Source organism: Hippocampus comes, unplaced genomic scaffold, assembly GCF_001891065.2.
Source record: "Hippocampus comes isolate QL1 unplaced genomic scaffold, H_comes_QL1_v1.1 scaffold36, whole genome shotgun sequence".
NCBI classification, from domain to species: domain Eukaryota; kingdom Metazoa; phylum Chordata; class Actinopteri; order Syngnathiformes; family Syngnathidae; genus Hippocampus; species Hippocampus comes.
The window spans coordinates 3,264,959-3,282,305 of NW_017805695.1; the positions used below are offsets into that span (position 1 = coordinate 3,264,959).

General features: G+C 41.1%; 1 protein-coding gene across 3 annotated transcripts in view; it reads right to left on the reverse strand.

Annotated features, from left to right (window-relative positions):
• Nucleotides 1–17,347, reverse strand: part of thada (THADA armadillo repeat containing) — a 79,908-nt gene that overhangs the window by 18,600 nt on the left and 43,961 nt on the right. For all 3 annotated transcript variants that reach the window (XM_019882018.1, XM_019882017.1, XM_019882016.1), the window contains 4 exons: nt 12,907–13,010; nt 9,682–9,764; nt 3,427–3,800; nt 687–811 (listed from right to left, as the gene is read on the reverse strand). In XM_019882018.1, coding sequence (XP_019737577.1) covers nt 687–811; nt 3,427–3,800; nt 9,682–9,764; nt 12,907–13,010 — 686 coding nt within the window. The remainder of the gene's footprint in view (nt 1–686; nt 812–3,426; nt 3,801–9,681; nt 9,765–12,906; nt 13,011–17,347) is intronic.

The window sequence follows — 17,347 nt, forward strand, 5'->3', positions numbered from 1 at the left end:
GATTATCCCGACCAAGACTTCTCAACTAGAACCTTAGACTGCAATTACTGTACAGTAAAGCTTTCTGCCAAAGTGTTATAGGATTTGGGACTGCAAAAATCAAGTGTGGCGAGTGATGATGGTTGTCACGCATTGATGCATTACATGGCGATGTAATGTGTGGACTCAAGGCCATATGGATTATTTCAGCCTGGATCGCATTTTGAGGTTCTCCTTACAATATGTCACATTATAGCACTTTTTATTAATCCACAAAATGATGTTGGCAGTCAATGAAGACAGATGTCACAGAAATAGGACGTGGGCGATAATCATGAGGAAAGTGTGGACATACTGAAAGGCCAGGCTCACTCCCATCCAATTGAATCGAAAATTGATCCTCTGGAGAGATCCTCTGGAGCGTGAACTGTGTGTAAGTCGACACGAGAATGCGTGGAAACCCATATTTGACAGGGAACATTTTAGGGTTGCACCATCCAGAGTGTGTATCTGGCATAAAGGTGCGTAAATGACAGGCTTAAGTGGATGTGAGAATCTGCGCCGCCATACAAGCGTGCAACGGCACGCATTTTTCCCTCATAATATCTTATATAAATTGGATCCCTCTAAAAAAACAGTAACATTTGAAAAATTTGCTTCATCAAGCATGATTCCTCTGAGATGCATTAACATGACCATCTCCTGACCTGTGAACAGTCCTCTGAGCCAGAGTAAGGAGGTGCAGCAGAAAACTGTCCTGAGACAAATGTTGGACATAATCCATCCAGTGGAGCTCACCATTACAGCTCAACACGCTCAACACTTGAAGCACCTGAGGAGAAGAAAAGGGAAGGGAGGATGAGGGCTTAAGAAAAAGTTGGAGATATTGATGTAGTCCCTGGTTTCATGGTTGTCTCAAACCTACACAATCAGAGCTACGGGTGAGTGAAGTTAGTCTGGACAATCGATCAAAATAGCTTGGATGTCTTTTCTCTCAGTGCGGCTTGCAAGTTGTGATTTACCCAGGCAGGTCCGAGAATCCAGATTACATCCAAGCCAGGGGCACACTTGACACATTTTCTCTAACAGTGGCCCAAAAATATTGTCTATTCATTCATGCCAGTGCAAAACCTCAGCATCCATTGAGTTCCATTTCCAGTATTTTAAAGCTTGTTTATTTTGTATGTCTTACCCCCCCCCCTTCTTCCCACCCTCAGCCCCTATTTTTTCACGCACTGTTTTCTTTGCCAGAGGAGGAAAGACATTATTTTCCGCCAAGTGAAACCCCCATTACAAAACAAATCCCGCAGAGAACTGTTGTTGACATTTCACCAGCATATCTCATTGATTATTTTCCCGAGAAGGCCCCTATGCGTTATTTGGTCTTTAAAATAAACATTATCTTGAAAAATTTGTGTGGGTGGAGCATGGGGTGCAGGGGTGACGGCAATGCATGTAAACATTTGTATGTGAGCTTGAGTATGCCCTTGTATATTTGTACATGCTTCAAAAGAAACAGTAAAAAAAAAAAACATAGTAGCTGGGCAAACCTCTTTGTGGGAATACTGCCTAATTGAGTGTCAAAGAATTTTAATTCCGACCTCCGGCAGAACTTTAAAAACATCCCAGGGAAGGTGCAAGACATTAAATCTGAGTGGTCTATGTTCGGTGACACCATTTTCGAGGCGGCCGGCCGGAGCTGTGACTATAAGGTGACTGGTGCTTATCCTTGTGGTAATCCCCAAAACTGTTAGTGGACACCGACGGTCTGGACTGCCGTGCATTTTGGACAGTAGGCTTACCGGCAGAACAAGTGAAATATGGCTTTGGTGGTATAGCTGAAGTAAAAACGTAGGCATCGTTGGAGTTCGGTGAAGCTATGGAAAACAACTTCCAGACTGCCTCAGGGAAATTCTGGTCCATCCTGAGGGATGGGGCGTCGTCAAACTCAACTTGGGACGTTGTGGCTTGGTGGGGTGAGGAATGTGGAAGCATAGCCTGGAGGTCTTTCCCACCTCTGTTGTTGAGGTCCCTGAGGTTTTCAAAAAAACTCCTTGGTGGCAGGGCCCCATGGGTGAATGAGACCCATCTGGAGTTTCTTATGGCTCTGGATTTTATGGGGCTGGCTTGTATGACAACTGTGCGACATTGCATGGACAATGCTTCTGCAAGTCTGCAATTGTGGTCGGAAGTCAAAACAGGGTGGAGTGCCCTCTCCAGGTAAATGCAGAGGTGAAGGCTCAGCCTTCAATTCCCCACTCGTACTTTGTACCTATGGTCACAAGGTGTGTGTTGTGACAAAAACAACAAAATCACAGACACAAGTAGCCTAACTGAGTTTGCTCTCCGGGATTTCTGGGCGCTCCATTTGAAATATGTTCAGAAGCTCGGCCATCCTCGGAGCTCAGGGAGTAAATCTGCTGCTCCTCTGAATCGAGGAGGCGAACTGGCCTTCTGGTCAGGATGCCTCCTGGGCATCTCGCTGGTGAGGTGTTCTGGGCACGTCCCACTGTGACAAGAACCCGTTGCAGACCCAAGACAGGCTCACAAATTTTAGATGAGTTAGTTACAATAATGATTGTAATAGTTATGATTGTGGTACTCTCGAAGGAGCACTATTTAATGTGGCTAGTGTAACACACTGAATAGTTTACGAGGCAAAATGCCCCAAAGCGGTTTCGCTAAACATACAGTATGCTGTATATCTATTTTTTTGTAACACTGCTCTGGTAAATACTATTCTATACTTGACAATGACAAATGACCCATTGGTGTGGCATGTCTTTTGCACAAGCAAGGGTCCACAAGGGTTCACTAAACAGACATGACACTTAAAAAGAAAAAAACAATTGGCTATAAAGCAGCGAAAAAAACAAATCACATTCTCACCAACAGGTGAAACTTAAACCCTTCAAAAATACAGGATAAAAGCGTGAAAACTAATCCTTGCAGTCGTGAACTGTGTCGTTGATAGACGGAAGCCACCTAGCAGGGGAACGGCAGATCTGATGGCAAGCTGTCCCATGTTCATGAACACAATGAAATATGACCTAGTTTTGAAACAGGAAATAGGCTGCATTTTCCCCATCTTAAAGCTGTTAGAGTGGAAGCCTCGCAAACCTTCCTTGAGTGTGTCAGTGAGGCAAAGACTGAATGAGTCAGCTTTCTGACAGTGTGCTTGACGTATTCTCCTTTGGCTGATTAGCGTCTCACGCAAGCCTCTGTAGAATGGAATTGAAAATTCAATCAACTTGCACTTAAATGTCATTGTGGTTCAGTGGAAATGATAGTTTTGCAGAGTTCTCCACCCAAGTTTGTAGTTCAAAGCTTCGTGGTCAGAGATGAGCAGTGGACAACTCACATGCACACACAACTCTTTCAAATGGGCTGGAAACAAAACAAACACATTTACTGTTTGTGTGTATATGTGCGAGTGTGTGGCCTCACCTTGGCCAGACACTGGGGGTGTCCTTCATGAAGAGCCAGGCTTGTTAGGGTAAACAGGGTGGTCTCATTTAGCCATGCAGGTGTCCTCTTCTGGTCTTCCTCCTCTTTCAGTCTCATTAGGACCCTCTCCAGGACCAACTCCCTCACCTCATACTCTGGGCACTTTAGCAGACGCTCCAGGAGCTGAGTGGTGAGCGGCTGCCTCCCCCAAAGCTCAGGGATATCTACGCTGGCACTGAGGGCTATCCTGGTCAAGCTCAGCATGTACTGGATGCTGCCGGGCTCCAGGTTGGACATGGGGCTGTTGTCGGCAAACAGGGTTGAGATCAACAGGAGGGACAATGTCTCTTGACGGAGCTTGTTGACCTCTGAATCTAATAGACATGGGAGGGGACGGTTTTTAGTTCATGTAACCAACTTGAACTAGGCAAGGTTGTGTTTACTGTTTGATGGTTGTTTAGTTTGCAAGACTATACGAATACTCCAAAAGTGGGCACAACAGACGCCTGGACAAAAATAAAATAACCGACACAAAATTGTCCACTGTCTCAGTCTGCAAAGTGAAGAGTGGAGAATGGAGAGCCTGAATATTACTGCTGGTATATAAGATTTTGAATGTAGACCAAAGTAATCCTCTACTGTTTGTTTTTTTTTTTTTTTTTTTTGGCTGATATCGGACGATACTTTGACACCCCTAACAAATAACATGCATCTTTAAAACCAAAAGGATAGCAGGATTTTATGAAGACATTTAAATGATAGATTTGAATTCACACCAATAACTTTAACTGCTTAAAAAACATACAAATCACTTTGTGAAGTCTCCAGAGATAGACAACAAGCCACCCCGAAGAAGAAAGAAGACAGTTCTTTGTGCCTTTCCTGGGTTGTTGTTTTTTTTTTTTTTTTTAAACAGGAAAGGTTGCGTCAGTCTGTTTGGGTATGGACATGTCTGTGCCAACCCAGCCACCTGCGAATTTACACATATGGGAATTGATGGCCACACAAATAAACACACATTGGCGCACACAAAGCTGTATTTCCTCTGAAATGCAAGTCAAATTTTGAGGCGCGTCAGCATTATAGTAACGTGACACGATTCAAAAGCTGCACTCCTGCCTACAGTAATTCTCCAAACGCCACACAGATTCTGCTTTGACAGCCAAGTCTAACCCATGTGGGCACACACACTGAACCCAATGCAATTCAATCCGGCCCTGCAGAACAAGTCAAAATGTGACCTGACAAAAGAGCGGGAAATGCAGCATTCCTGCAGAGATGGGCTGGTTTACTGTGGAGACAGGCCAGGTTACTATGGAACCTGATCCTCAAAAGGGGGTCCAGGGCCAAACAGGCATAGTCTAATGGATATAATGGTGGGGAGGAAGACAGTAATGACACCAATGATGAAGGGAGGTAGGTGAGTGGGGAGGATGACTGAGGTAGATATGTCATATGTAAATAGTGCTGCCTGCCATGTTGCATAAAAGCACATTTCATGTACTGCTCTTCAATACAAAGTAACTGCCATGACAAGTAAAAAGACTTCATGTGCTGCACTGCAGCGGAAGTAAATACAGAAAAAGAACTGTCGCCAGGACGTTGGCTTTATAATGGTATTTATCCAAATATTCTGGGCTGTACAAGTAAACTACGCCAGTGGCAATTGTCATGTGATTTTTTTTTTTTATATCTGATCATAAATAGCCTTTGTGTTCCCAAAGCTTTTTTACAGATTTTATTTATTTATTTTATTTGTAGTTCAACCGTCACAAATCCACCTCATCATGGCTATTTTTCGGAACCTATCCTGTTATTTGATGAAAAACTCATCCATGCTCATGTATCAATGTGTGTTTATTTTTGTCTGTGTTAAAGTTATAATGTTGATGGCGATGAATCTGCTGGACCAATAAATGATCAGCAATGGTGTGCATCATCCATAAGTATCAGTTCACCACACTTGGATCCCAACCTGATCGGGCACAAGTACTTCTTTTCACAGCTATTTAAAAAAGATTCTGTTTTTTTAACAGGCAGTGAGTATGTTCAAGGTTCCACATTAACAGTCTGTTCACTATCATATGCTTATATACTGTAACTTTCCACCACCTACAATGCAAACATCAAACTACAGAAGATTTAATAAGCATGCAATCTGCATCCCTTCCCCATATGCCAACGCAACCATCACCTTGAGGCAGTAAAGTCTCTAAGTCCAACAGATTTATCTGACACTATTGTGACTCGTCTGATGTCAGACTGACACGTCGCACACAGCGTTCAGCCTTATCCCACAGCCAAGACCGGCATGCCCCGCAAACCCAAATTATGTATGCGTCCATCTTGTCACTCTTTCACCATTCATTTGCCAATGAAGGCTCCTGACTTAACGCCTTTAGAATAGATCTGCTTTGACTCTACCACAGCCCCCACAATGTCTGGAGTTCATAGGAAGCATCCATCAAACTATTTCCTAATGTAGACCTTGTTTCTAAAAATAAATAAATCATACAGTACTTTTCTTGTGTTGTTCAGTCGCCGTATGCTTCATCTTATTTTAATCGTTATTTGTGTGAAGATTCTATCAGTGTAGTCAAAAAGTGTGCCCGATAACTTTTATTCTCGTCATCTTTGTGTGCAAGTGGATACTTGTGGCAGATGTAATGAAATTCCTTCATGACATTCCGGAGATATCATCTTCACATGAATAGGCTGGATGAATGAATGGGCTACCTGAGAACATATTGACTCTTATTACAGCTGGTGCAAATGCATTAAAATCAGGAGTGGTCTTTGAACACGTTACAGTGCATCAGCATGAATGCCAACTGTGGCCGCCATGACTGATGTACATAAAGATGAAGTGTTTGGTTTGTCAGAAGGTAATTACAACAGAAGGAAAATGTGTAAAGTTGTAAGAAGTTGTACATGTGTCCACAGCCCTGTAAAAATAGGCAGTAAAGGGGCTTAGCTGTGTGGAGCTGGAACCTTGGCTAGACATGTGCACATGCTCTTACATGCCAGCACGCAGCAGGATTTCACATCAACTTCCACCATCATTAGCCAAACTGTGAAAAACAAACCCCAGATACTCTGTGTGTCTGTGTGTGTGTGTGTGTGTGTGTGTGTGTGTGTGTGTGTGTGTGTGTGTGTGTGTGTGTGTGTGTGTTTGCAAGTACTTCCTGACAACAGAATTAAATAATAGTTGGCTATATAGTCATTTTGTTCAACACGCTCCAACCATTTGTTCAACACACTCCGCCTTTAAGGCACCTCTCCTCCTGGGTCTGGATTTTTCTTTGTGGACAAAAAAAGACAAGACCCTACAACCATGCATTGACTTCAGAGGCGTTTGGTTACGAGAACATTCTTGAACTATCTCTAAATTATTATGGATTACATTTGAAAATGTGAAATTTTGGTTCAGACTTTACCAAGCATGATGAAAGTTGACATGCTCGATTTGCTTTGGCGGACCACATAACATGATGTGGCGGGCCAGATCCGGCCCCCGTGCCTTGACTTTGACACCAGTGACCTATGCACTGCGATGCAATATAGCTCTTGAGTCACAAGCTTAGAGAAATGAGAATCCTTGCATCGAGGAAACTTGCGGCCCGTTTCAGAGGTTGCATACATTTTTTTGAAGCAGAGAGTGGTGATTTGGAGTCGCTGGTGCAGATTTAGGGCAATAAAAGCACATCTTCAAGTTCGACGATGAGTGAAAATAGCCAATTATGGCGTAAAACAAGGTTTAGCAAGCTGTCAGCGATGGATATCAATCACATGTGCTGTGGTTGATAAAGGTCTAATTATGGGAACATGTTTTATTGGTGTTTTGCTACTGTCAAACAAGCTCAGTATAAGGATATTTACAAAAAAAAAAAAATTCTACAAATTCCATTGAGTAGTTGTATTTAGTCCATCTCAGGCCAGAAACAGATTCAGGTTCAAATAATTTCTCAAAAGCACATGATGAAAGCATGATGCCGTTGTCGTTTTGAGCCCTTAAATTGAAGGCTTTTCACATTTATAGATCTAAATGAGTGTTTCTAACCTCCGTTTGAGCCATATTTACACGTATCTTGTTGACTTAATGTAAAATTTGAGATAGTGCCAGGCTTGAATTAAAAAAAAAAAAAAAAAAGAGGGAGAAGTAAAAGGTTTTGTTCTAAGCCTTTCTCCAGACAACGGTAAGACCTGGATAAGGTTTCCTGCGTATAAAACTGGAGATGGGCGCCTCCGCCTTATTTTGGGCTGCCTCCTGGTCTAAAAACACTGACATAATGAAATCTGTTATTTGACCAGCGCTGCACTAAGTTGGGTGTCTTTTTTAACTGCGGTTGTGGTGCCATGCCACAGTGATACGTCAAAAACAAAGCAGAAGAACGGTGAATGAAAGATTTTCTTTCATAATGTGAGTGTGTTTCATCAATTTTAAAACTTAGGCGAATTGTGGAGGCAAAGGAAGTTGAGAAAGCGTATAATTATTATAACACAAAGCTGACATTGGTTAAGTGGCAAGGAAAACCCGAGGTAAAATCATTGGATAGCTGAAATCGTCATGAGGAAAAGAAAAATGCCAAAAAATAAAGCTGCACATTAAAAAAAAAAATGTTGCTTGATTTAATTTTTTTTTTTTTAACGCTTGTTTTTACGTTTTAGGTAGAACATATAATGAACTGGATGGCAAGGAATGCATAAGGATAATTTTTAAACGAGAGAATTATAAAAGCAGATCAGGACTCCACCTTTAGCAGAGAACAGAACAAAAGTAATGAAATGAAGTGAAAGCAGACTAAGAAGAGTCATTAGTAGGCGTTTAAGTAAGAGAGAAGGTGCTTGTTTTGTTATGTAAAGGGCTACATCATGCTAAGCCTGGTTCTGAATCTACTGGCTTGTTTTAAGAAATCCTCGATATTTCCACTGTCAAATGCAAGCATGTGTTCAGCACATGGCTGACTGAAAACATAAGTTCCTCACCCTCTCCTCGCCTCTCTTTTTTTTCCAAGCACTCAATAAACTGGGTCAAAGGCACAAACCCACCATCTGTCTGAGATTGCGTGCTGTTGGTTTCACATTCCTCCTGAGGAGACCCCCACTGAGTACACACAGATACACAATTACAAATCCACAAAGACACATAGCAGGGCGCTTCTCCGAATGGTTTGGGGTATGACTTCTGTTAACAGTCGGTCTAGAGGGAGAGTGCCGCGCACAGCCTTGTCAGCAAATGTGGGGTCATCTGTTTCGATTCACAGCAAACGGATGGGAACACAGTTGTTGTTAATTAAGCTCATATACAACACTTTGACAAGATGACATCAGCAAAACTAGTCTGAACGAAACGCAAAAAGTTTCATTAAGCAACTAAATAAGATAAAAAATATATACTCCCCACTTTCCGCAACATGTAGCAATATTACTGTGACGGGATGAGACTCTCTCTTTATACATCTCCTCTGTCTCTATCTCCCCCTCCCACTACCGCTACCTGAATGACAATTACCGGTGTGAATGAGCTCAGCTCGTGCATGTCGTACGTTACTTGCTCATTATACATATATATATAGAGAGAGAGAGAGAGAGAGAGAGAGCGAGAGAGAGAGAGAGAGAGAGAGAGCGAGAGAGAGAGAGAGAGAGAGAGAGCGAGAGAGAGAGAGAGAGAGAGAGAGCGAGAGAGAGAGAGAGAGAGAGAGAGCGAGAGAGAGAGAGAGAGAGAGAGAGCGAGAGAGAGAGAGAGAGAGAGAGAGCGAGAGAGAGAGAGAGAGAGAGAGAGCGAGAGAGAGAGAGAGAGAGAGAGAGCGAGAGAGAGAGAGAGAGAGAGAGAGCGAGAGAGAGAGAGAGAGAGAGAGAGCGAGAGAGAGAGAGAGAGAGAGAGAGCGAGAGAGAGAGAGAGAGAGAGAGAGCGAGAGAGAGAGAGAGAGAGAGAGAGCGAGAGAGAGAGAGAGAGAGAGAGAGCGAGAGAGAGAGAGAGAGAGAGAGAGCGCCACAACATAAATTGGCCTCTGAGGCTGGATCTGCTTCACTGCAATATGATTGTCATGACTGTCTACCACCTCGCTGGAAGGATAAACGCAGATGTCGTTACACGCTGCCGTAACCATGGACGCCAGCCGAACCGAAATGGTTGAAACGATCGGTTTTATCGGTTTTCAAAGATTGTTCCACCCCTTGTATATAGTTATATACATTTTCATGGTACTGTGGCTCATAGTGAAGATATACTATATTGTGTCTAGGTTTACTCACCACACAGAAGACTAATCTTTGGCCCACACAGACAGACCAACACATCCAGAAAGGCTCCTCTGGTGACCACACAGGTATTCTTTCTTAAATGAGAAGAGGAAAAAGAGAAATGAGCGATTATTTTTTGTTTTATCCTTGCAACTGGTGTCACTGCTGTGAGTACAATACAATGTGATTAAAACACATTTTTAGATCAGGTGTTCATTTGAATTTAGCTAAATCCAACACATTTGATTAAATACACAGATGGACAAAACTCTTGGCACCCGTTTGTAAATGAAAGAAAGACCCACAGTGGTAAAAAAAAAATACAGTCACTTGAATATGACAAAGGACATTTTTTTCAAAAGTAATAATAAATGAAAATGTTATTCAAATGCACCATTGAATATTTAATTGTGCTTCAAGAGAAGTATTTCAAAATACAAACTAATGAAAATGTCATGATCCTATCTTGTTTGCTTTTTGTTTCATTCGCCAGTTGATGAGTGGCCGTTACCTAACAAGTCACACGTCTCGAATCTTGTCTGGTTACCTGCCTGCTTTAAAAGCCAGGCCACGCCAACAAATGTCAGATTATTAGCCTTGCTCACTGTCGCCAAGTGCCGAATGTTCTCGACATTCTTGACACTTTTTTGGCACATAGCCTTGCCTCATTAGTTCGTAATACTTTTGTTCTAGTATTTTCCGGATGTGTTCTTGGTTTTCATTCGTCGTGTGTTGGATTTTCTTGTCCTTTTAAATTGACAAGCAATTTTCGTTTCAATTTTCCTCATACAACCATATCCAGGGAGGTTGGCTGCATTCCCGTTGATGTGCAATTGAAGTCGGAGGAGCATCAAACCGCTTGGATATGGACACATAGCCTTTACTTTTGCCCATGCTTGTCTAAAAAGTTTTCTACTCTGAGAAAATTCTCTCATTTGCTTCCTCTGGTCCATGTTTAGTGTGCTACATACCATATCACCAAACAGCACAATGACTACATGTCACAGTTTAATAGGCCAATTGACTGATCACAAGTTTGAAGACACCGATGATGCTCATTAGAGGGCACACCTAGGTTGACCATGTCGCACTGGTCAAATTATTGATGATAAATTACAATAAAGATGATTTTGTTACAATATTTTCCCCATTTACAAGCAATCTGATTGTCAATTGTTAATTTTCATTATTATAATATTTTATTTATGACTTTTGTCAGATTCCAGGGCTTTTTTGACCAATTTGGGTTTTCGTTCATTAAGAAGGGTACTAAAAAGTTTGTCCGTGTGTGAATCACACAGCCAAATAAATCGTGAGATATCATGTTGTGACAGATATTAATAGAAATTAAATCCTGTGATCTCCTGAGTTGAACGAAACATATCTCCTCAAATGCAACGCATCAGAGCTAAGCCTAAAACAAAAACCGAGCAAAGCATTGCTACTGTTAATGGGTCATAGGACTGCAGCAAATCGTGGCTTGCTAGTCACATGAGATGCCCGAGCTAAACAACCTCATATATGAGTAATAAAAAGTATAAATGCACACCCTCAAGCAGATACCAGAGTTATACAGAATTAAATATATAGCTGCCTCATCAGTGTTTAGCTTTAGCAGCTTGTGTGGGCAGTGTATGTTCACTTTATGTGCAGCCTCAATTAAGACTATGCCCACTATGAAAGCCTACAATTGTGTGAGGACAAAGGAGACTGTGTGAGCTCAATGTCATCTTTTCAACAAGCAGATATTAAACAAACATGCATGCGCACATGCACAGACACGATAATCGTGATGGGAGCATGGAAGGAGTGTGGATGTTAGCTGAGTAACCTTGCAAAAAAAAGGTTCAAGAGCGATTTTGAGGTCAATTCAAGCTAATAAACTGTAATGTCGGCATCAATGGTTCCAGTGATCACAAAATCTAGGGCTGGATTCACATTACATGGATCAAGAGACCAATTCTTATTAGAATTATCTCTCATGTGGCCGAATTCAGATATTGGTCATGGCAGCATAAAGAGAAAAACAAGTACATGAAATTGGATATCCTCGAATTGAAGTTCCAGGATGAGGCTTCTGAATATGGATAACATCTGATATGAATTTGCTATCTGCCTAAGCATTTGCAGCAGCAATATAATGTCAACATAATCCTGACAAATCATTTATTTATTTCACTCAGGGGTGGGAAGAGTCAGACCAGGACAACTAGACTGTATTCATATTTAATATTTGAATTATTTACAGTTAACTTGTGTGTTGCTGCTGCCCATTATTGACACATTTAGTTGTTAACTGTGTATGCTTTTTGGCTGTGTGCAGATGCTGGTTGAACCAGGTGTTCAAACTACATATGTAAACAAAGTGACACTGGATGTAGGACACTACCAAAAAATATTTGGTGTAAAAAGGATGTCAACAAAATTGTCCATACGATATGGGCATAAATCGGAAGACCGGCAATGTAAATCAAGCCTATAATATGACTCCATAGTGGCCAAACAATCTTCATCATGTCAGTATGGCTCATGACCTGACTCACACTTGGTGAAGGTGATGGAGTGAGGTCAAAATACACTCATATAAATATTTTTTAGGAAAAATAATCAGATGTTTGGCCATTTGTTCACACTTTTACATGCCTTCCAATATTTGTCGGCTGCATTTAACCCGTCACGTGATGAACATGGCAGGCTAACCTGACATGTAGCAGGGAGAGACGTATCAAGCTGGGTGCAGTTCTTTTGTGGGCGTTTGTTTAAATCAGTGGGTTATTGGTTCTGGCTGCATGAACAAATAAAAAGCCAGCTGCTTTGGTAAGCAAGAATTCACCTTGTCATCCTAATTAAGACTCATCAGTGTAACCAAGCGGAGCTAGCAGGGCTACTGTTGCTAACCCAGTGACCCTGTGTTCTCTGCTGATGAGATGAGAACAGAAACCCTGGACTGAACCAGCGAGGAAATAAAAAGAGGGGGGGGAGGACCTGCAGCCGGGCAGCAATCTGTGCCCCATCTCAAGACCTTAATTTTGGGTAAGAGGACGAGAGGTAGAGGGTAGGGAGAGGGGTGTCCCGGTCGGAGAGAAGGCAGTCCCTTTGAAATTGAAGCCTCGGCAGGACATGAAGCGGACATGGTCAGGGAGGGGTCAACTGGAGGGACAAGGAACTATTCTTCTGCTAGGAGAGTTGGGAGGGACTGAGGGATGCTTATCTGTATGTGCATGTGTCTAAAATTACCGAGAGCCGAGCCACATGCGCTGAAGGACAGCTTCACCGATTCCATTTCCTGCTGGCAGGGGTCTGTGTGACTCACTTTGGTAAGACCGAAGCAGAAATAACACCTGCAAAAACATTCAATGACAATGTAAACATACTTCATTAGGTAACACTGAGCATTTACTCGTTATCTCAGGGTGAGAGTGTGGTATTAAAAGTGAGTGCTTATACCATATGAAGTGTGATTGCTTAAATGCATGTCAAATTTTGTATATGCATACACATGACCCCCAAACAAGCACTGCACTATCACACAAAGAAGTGCAATACTGTATCTAAAATCAACATTGACCAGTATATGAAAGACTACGTTGATATTATGAACATAGTCTTGTAGCATGCAGCATTACATTCTGATAAGAACTAGGACAAGGCTACGAATAAAAACACCGTAAATTTGTCATTTACATTCTAGATTGATGACTCTAGTTGCGCTGATTCTGAATCTGCACTTGTTTATTCTCAAGCACATGTGGTTTCCATAACAACAACTATAATACTATATAGAATATGGCAATATATTTATGAATATGTATGAATTCAGAGTTAGGTTCAGCAACAGGTGGAATTGTTTTCTGCAACATCATGGCTATTAATTAGAATGCATGGTAAAATGCGGATTGCACAAGCTTTTATCGGTGAAACATAAAAATTTAAAATGAAAATATCTGTAAAACGTAATGTGCTAGAAAAAAAGCAAAAACGTATTTGGAATTAGCAGCAAAAATGTTTAGGGATGTTTAGGGATAAATCTCTGATTAAAATTTGTTGGAGACCAGCGAAAAAAATAAACTGATCGTCTCCCGAACACTGATCTTATGACGTACATCATGTTTAACCATTCATTGGCTCAGCATAAAACATGTTCAACAAAAGAAAAGAGTCTCTATGCAAGTGGCATAGCAAGATCCGTATTTGTCAAATTTGGCTTTCATCTCGTTTTGGAAAAGAGCTCTTTATATACTGTATTATTTGCCATCTCATCTACGACTTCAAATTCAACGACACAATACATCATAATTATCCTAAGACGGTGCTAACAATGGTGATGTGTTATTTCATGCTATCGTGATGTATTGCTAAAATGTGTGAACACATTTCATACATAAAATAGAATGCTCAAATTTCGTGACAGTGTGTGATGCCCTCGTGGTTGGGAGTGTTCAAAAGCCAGAACGCTGGCTAACTAGCTGACTGGCTGGGTGGCTGACTGGCTGGGGTGTGTATTCTGGGCCTTGGTAAGTATACTCTTTAGGTCTGGGCCATGGCCACAGACAAATAGGAAGCCATTCATTACACTATGCAAGGAAGGCAACGTGGGGAAAAACCAGGCTGACCACGTAGCACTGAGCCTGGTCTTCCCCTTCTGTTCTCCTGCAGTCTCCACACCAAGGCAACACCCACTGGTGCACAAAAACAGCCTGCAGAGTACTTGGACCCTCTTTCTTCTGCTGTCATTGTATAAAGGTCTTTTCTCTTCAAGGAGCCAGTGTCAAACGGAATCCCAAACTAAATATGGAACCATTCAAATGCTCTCCAATATTGAAAATGTACTACTCGGGGATGGCTAATGTCTTGCAAGCTACAGTCGACACAAACCTGTTCAAATACAAGGCTTTTGTGATGGAAATGAATAAATACATAGATGATACCAAGATATGATGAACCATTTCAAAAACGTTTTCACTATGAATGAAACCGGACACAGTTTGGCTATTCTGATGAACTGTTTACTTGACAATCGTTCGGAAATGGCAAGAGTAATGAACCACCCCTGTGAATCTGAATGAAATTCCATTTGGATTCGACCTTTGTATTCAGACTGAGGTGTTTATATGGAGCATTTTCATTCCGTTTGGTAAACCCGGCTATTGATGTTTGTTCTGATCGAACAACATATGACAGACACTTGGCCAGGAAAAAAAAATTCAAACGGTCACAAATGAGCAATGCCACTTTCGAATGCAATTTGGAGAACCTCTGAACTTTTGAATCTTAGTCCAAAATATTTTGAGTCCTATTTTTGCCACCATGCTTGATCTAAGTCATAAATAAACTAAAAGGCATGTTTCATCTTTGTATTGTGTGCCAGTCAGAATTTGAAAGTCACCAAGGAAGGTGACAGAAACTTTTCCCCTTCAGCACACGTAATTCAATTTTGGTATCAATCGCACAACATCTACAGGACACATTCATCATAGACGGACCCCACAAAATGGTGGAATTGACCATGGAATGGCTGATTCAAAACAAAATGGTCAACATCCTGTATATTTACTGTACTTTTTTTTTTGTATGAGTTCTTCAGATTTTATTTGTACATTTACTCATGTTAGACCTGTAAACGAAATTTCATTTATTTGTCCTAATCAGTGATGCTGGTAACGCATACTCAATGATCGGTGCTATTACGAGTATCTCATAATCTCATGTGTTACTATACAGTATCAAATATAGCAGTTGGATTAAAGCTACAATTCAAAGATGATGCTTTATTAATTATTATTGTTAACTTTAGAATAGCTATCTTCTGGAAAGCCAATAGCAGACAATTACCACTAGGCTGCAGAAGTGAGTAATATGAAACGCAAGTCGTCGATCACCGCACCAAATTCAGCCATGGTCTGGTACATGCATGGTTTACACATGCGAGAAACATAGGAGTTAAATAAGAAATAAAAGTGGAAAACACCCCCTTCTTATTTACCAACAGGCAAACAACAAACAAACAGATCATGTTTTCAGCACAGTGAAATATCACATATACATGTCAATGAAGAACTACAGACGTAGTCTCTACATTGAGTTCATGACAATAAAGATGAAAATACTAAAGTTGGTTAAACACTCCCGGATTGTCGACAATGTGTTATCTATCTTTAAAAAAAAAAAAAAAAAAAAAAAAACACCAAATTTGAATAAACATTTGGAGTCTCAGTCCGGTACATTCAAGCTTACAAAGTCCCAACAGGTTGAGTGAAGTAGAGCTGCAATTAATGCCAAGCTCCTGCATGGACCTGGACTATCTCTCGGGCAGAACAGAGAGCGAGAACGTGCTGATCAGAGAGTGACTGGTGTTTACCAATCGTAGCACAACACGGGACCTGCCAAACTATGTGGCAAGATGAACAGAAATCCAGACATGCCAGCCTTTAAGTGTCGTGGTCGTGAAGCATCCCAGATGCCTGACAACCAATCGTTGAGGATGTCACATTACACGGGCTATGACTCAACTCAACTTTGTTTATAGACCACTTTAAAAACAACCATCGCTGCATACAAAGTACTATATATGGAGTAAAAATCTGACATAAAAACAACTGGTGATTCTTTGTTTACATATTTGAAAAGTATTGCCAATCATATGAAGCAATGTCACAGGAAGGCATGTGTTCATCTTCATTGTATTCAAACTTCCTAGTTCAATTTATTGACCGGGCTGGAAAGTCCAAGCATTGGAGTTTTAACTGGCTCAGTCCAGATTAGAAAGTAGGAAGTTTTTTCAGAGAAAATGCAGCCTCCTTGTTCCTCCTTAAAAAATGATGTACAGAACGTAACTGCTACCAAAGGGAGGAGAAAGACAGGATACCGGATATTTAATACAATTACACCAGTACATTACAATGTCCATGTCTTGCCAATTGTACTATTTATATCAGAAAAAATGACATCTAAGTCAAAAGTACTACAGAAAGTAATAAAATGGTCAAATCTGTGGCAAACAGGCTCCAAAAGGCCGGAAAAATGCAGTTGTTGCAAATGAGATCATCTAATACAACTGATATATTTGACACGTGTATGTTTCATCAATTAAACATGTGCCCATTATTGAAGGTAAATAATGTGTATTAATTAGGAAAAAAAAAAACATGTTGCACGCTTTTCTCCAGTAACTTACAATACAAAGTACTTGTATGTGTGTATTTCTGTATGTGAATCTGTGCTGCAAAGAGCCTTAATCCGTATTTTGGCCTGGTAAAAATAGTGGTGGTGGAAGTGAGCTCCATTCAGACTCTGTTATCAGCCTGCCTTGCGGTCCCTCCGACTGCCGCAACCACAGACTGAACCACATGATGCAGTGAGCATGCATGGACATGCGCACAAAAACGCACTTGTGCTCAAGCAAATAATTGTATCTCAATTCATGGTTTGGTCCAGTAAAACATATGCACTACGGCATAAATCGACATGCACATAAAATCTAAAAAAGCCAATTAGGTAAGTAAGTAAGTAAGTAAGTAAGTAAATAAATAAATAAATAAAGGGGGGGGGGAAACTAATAAAGCAGGAAAAAAGAGATTTGGAAAGCCTTACTGTTCTCTGTAAAAAAAAAAAACAACATCCCCAGTTTGCTGTTTTCATATGCACCACCAAACAAGTGTGTGTGTGTGTGTGTGTGTGT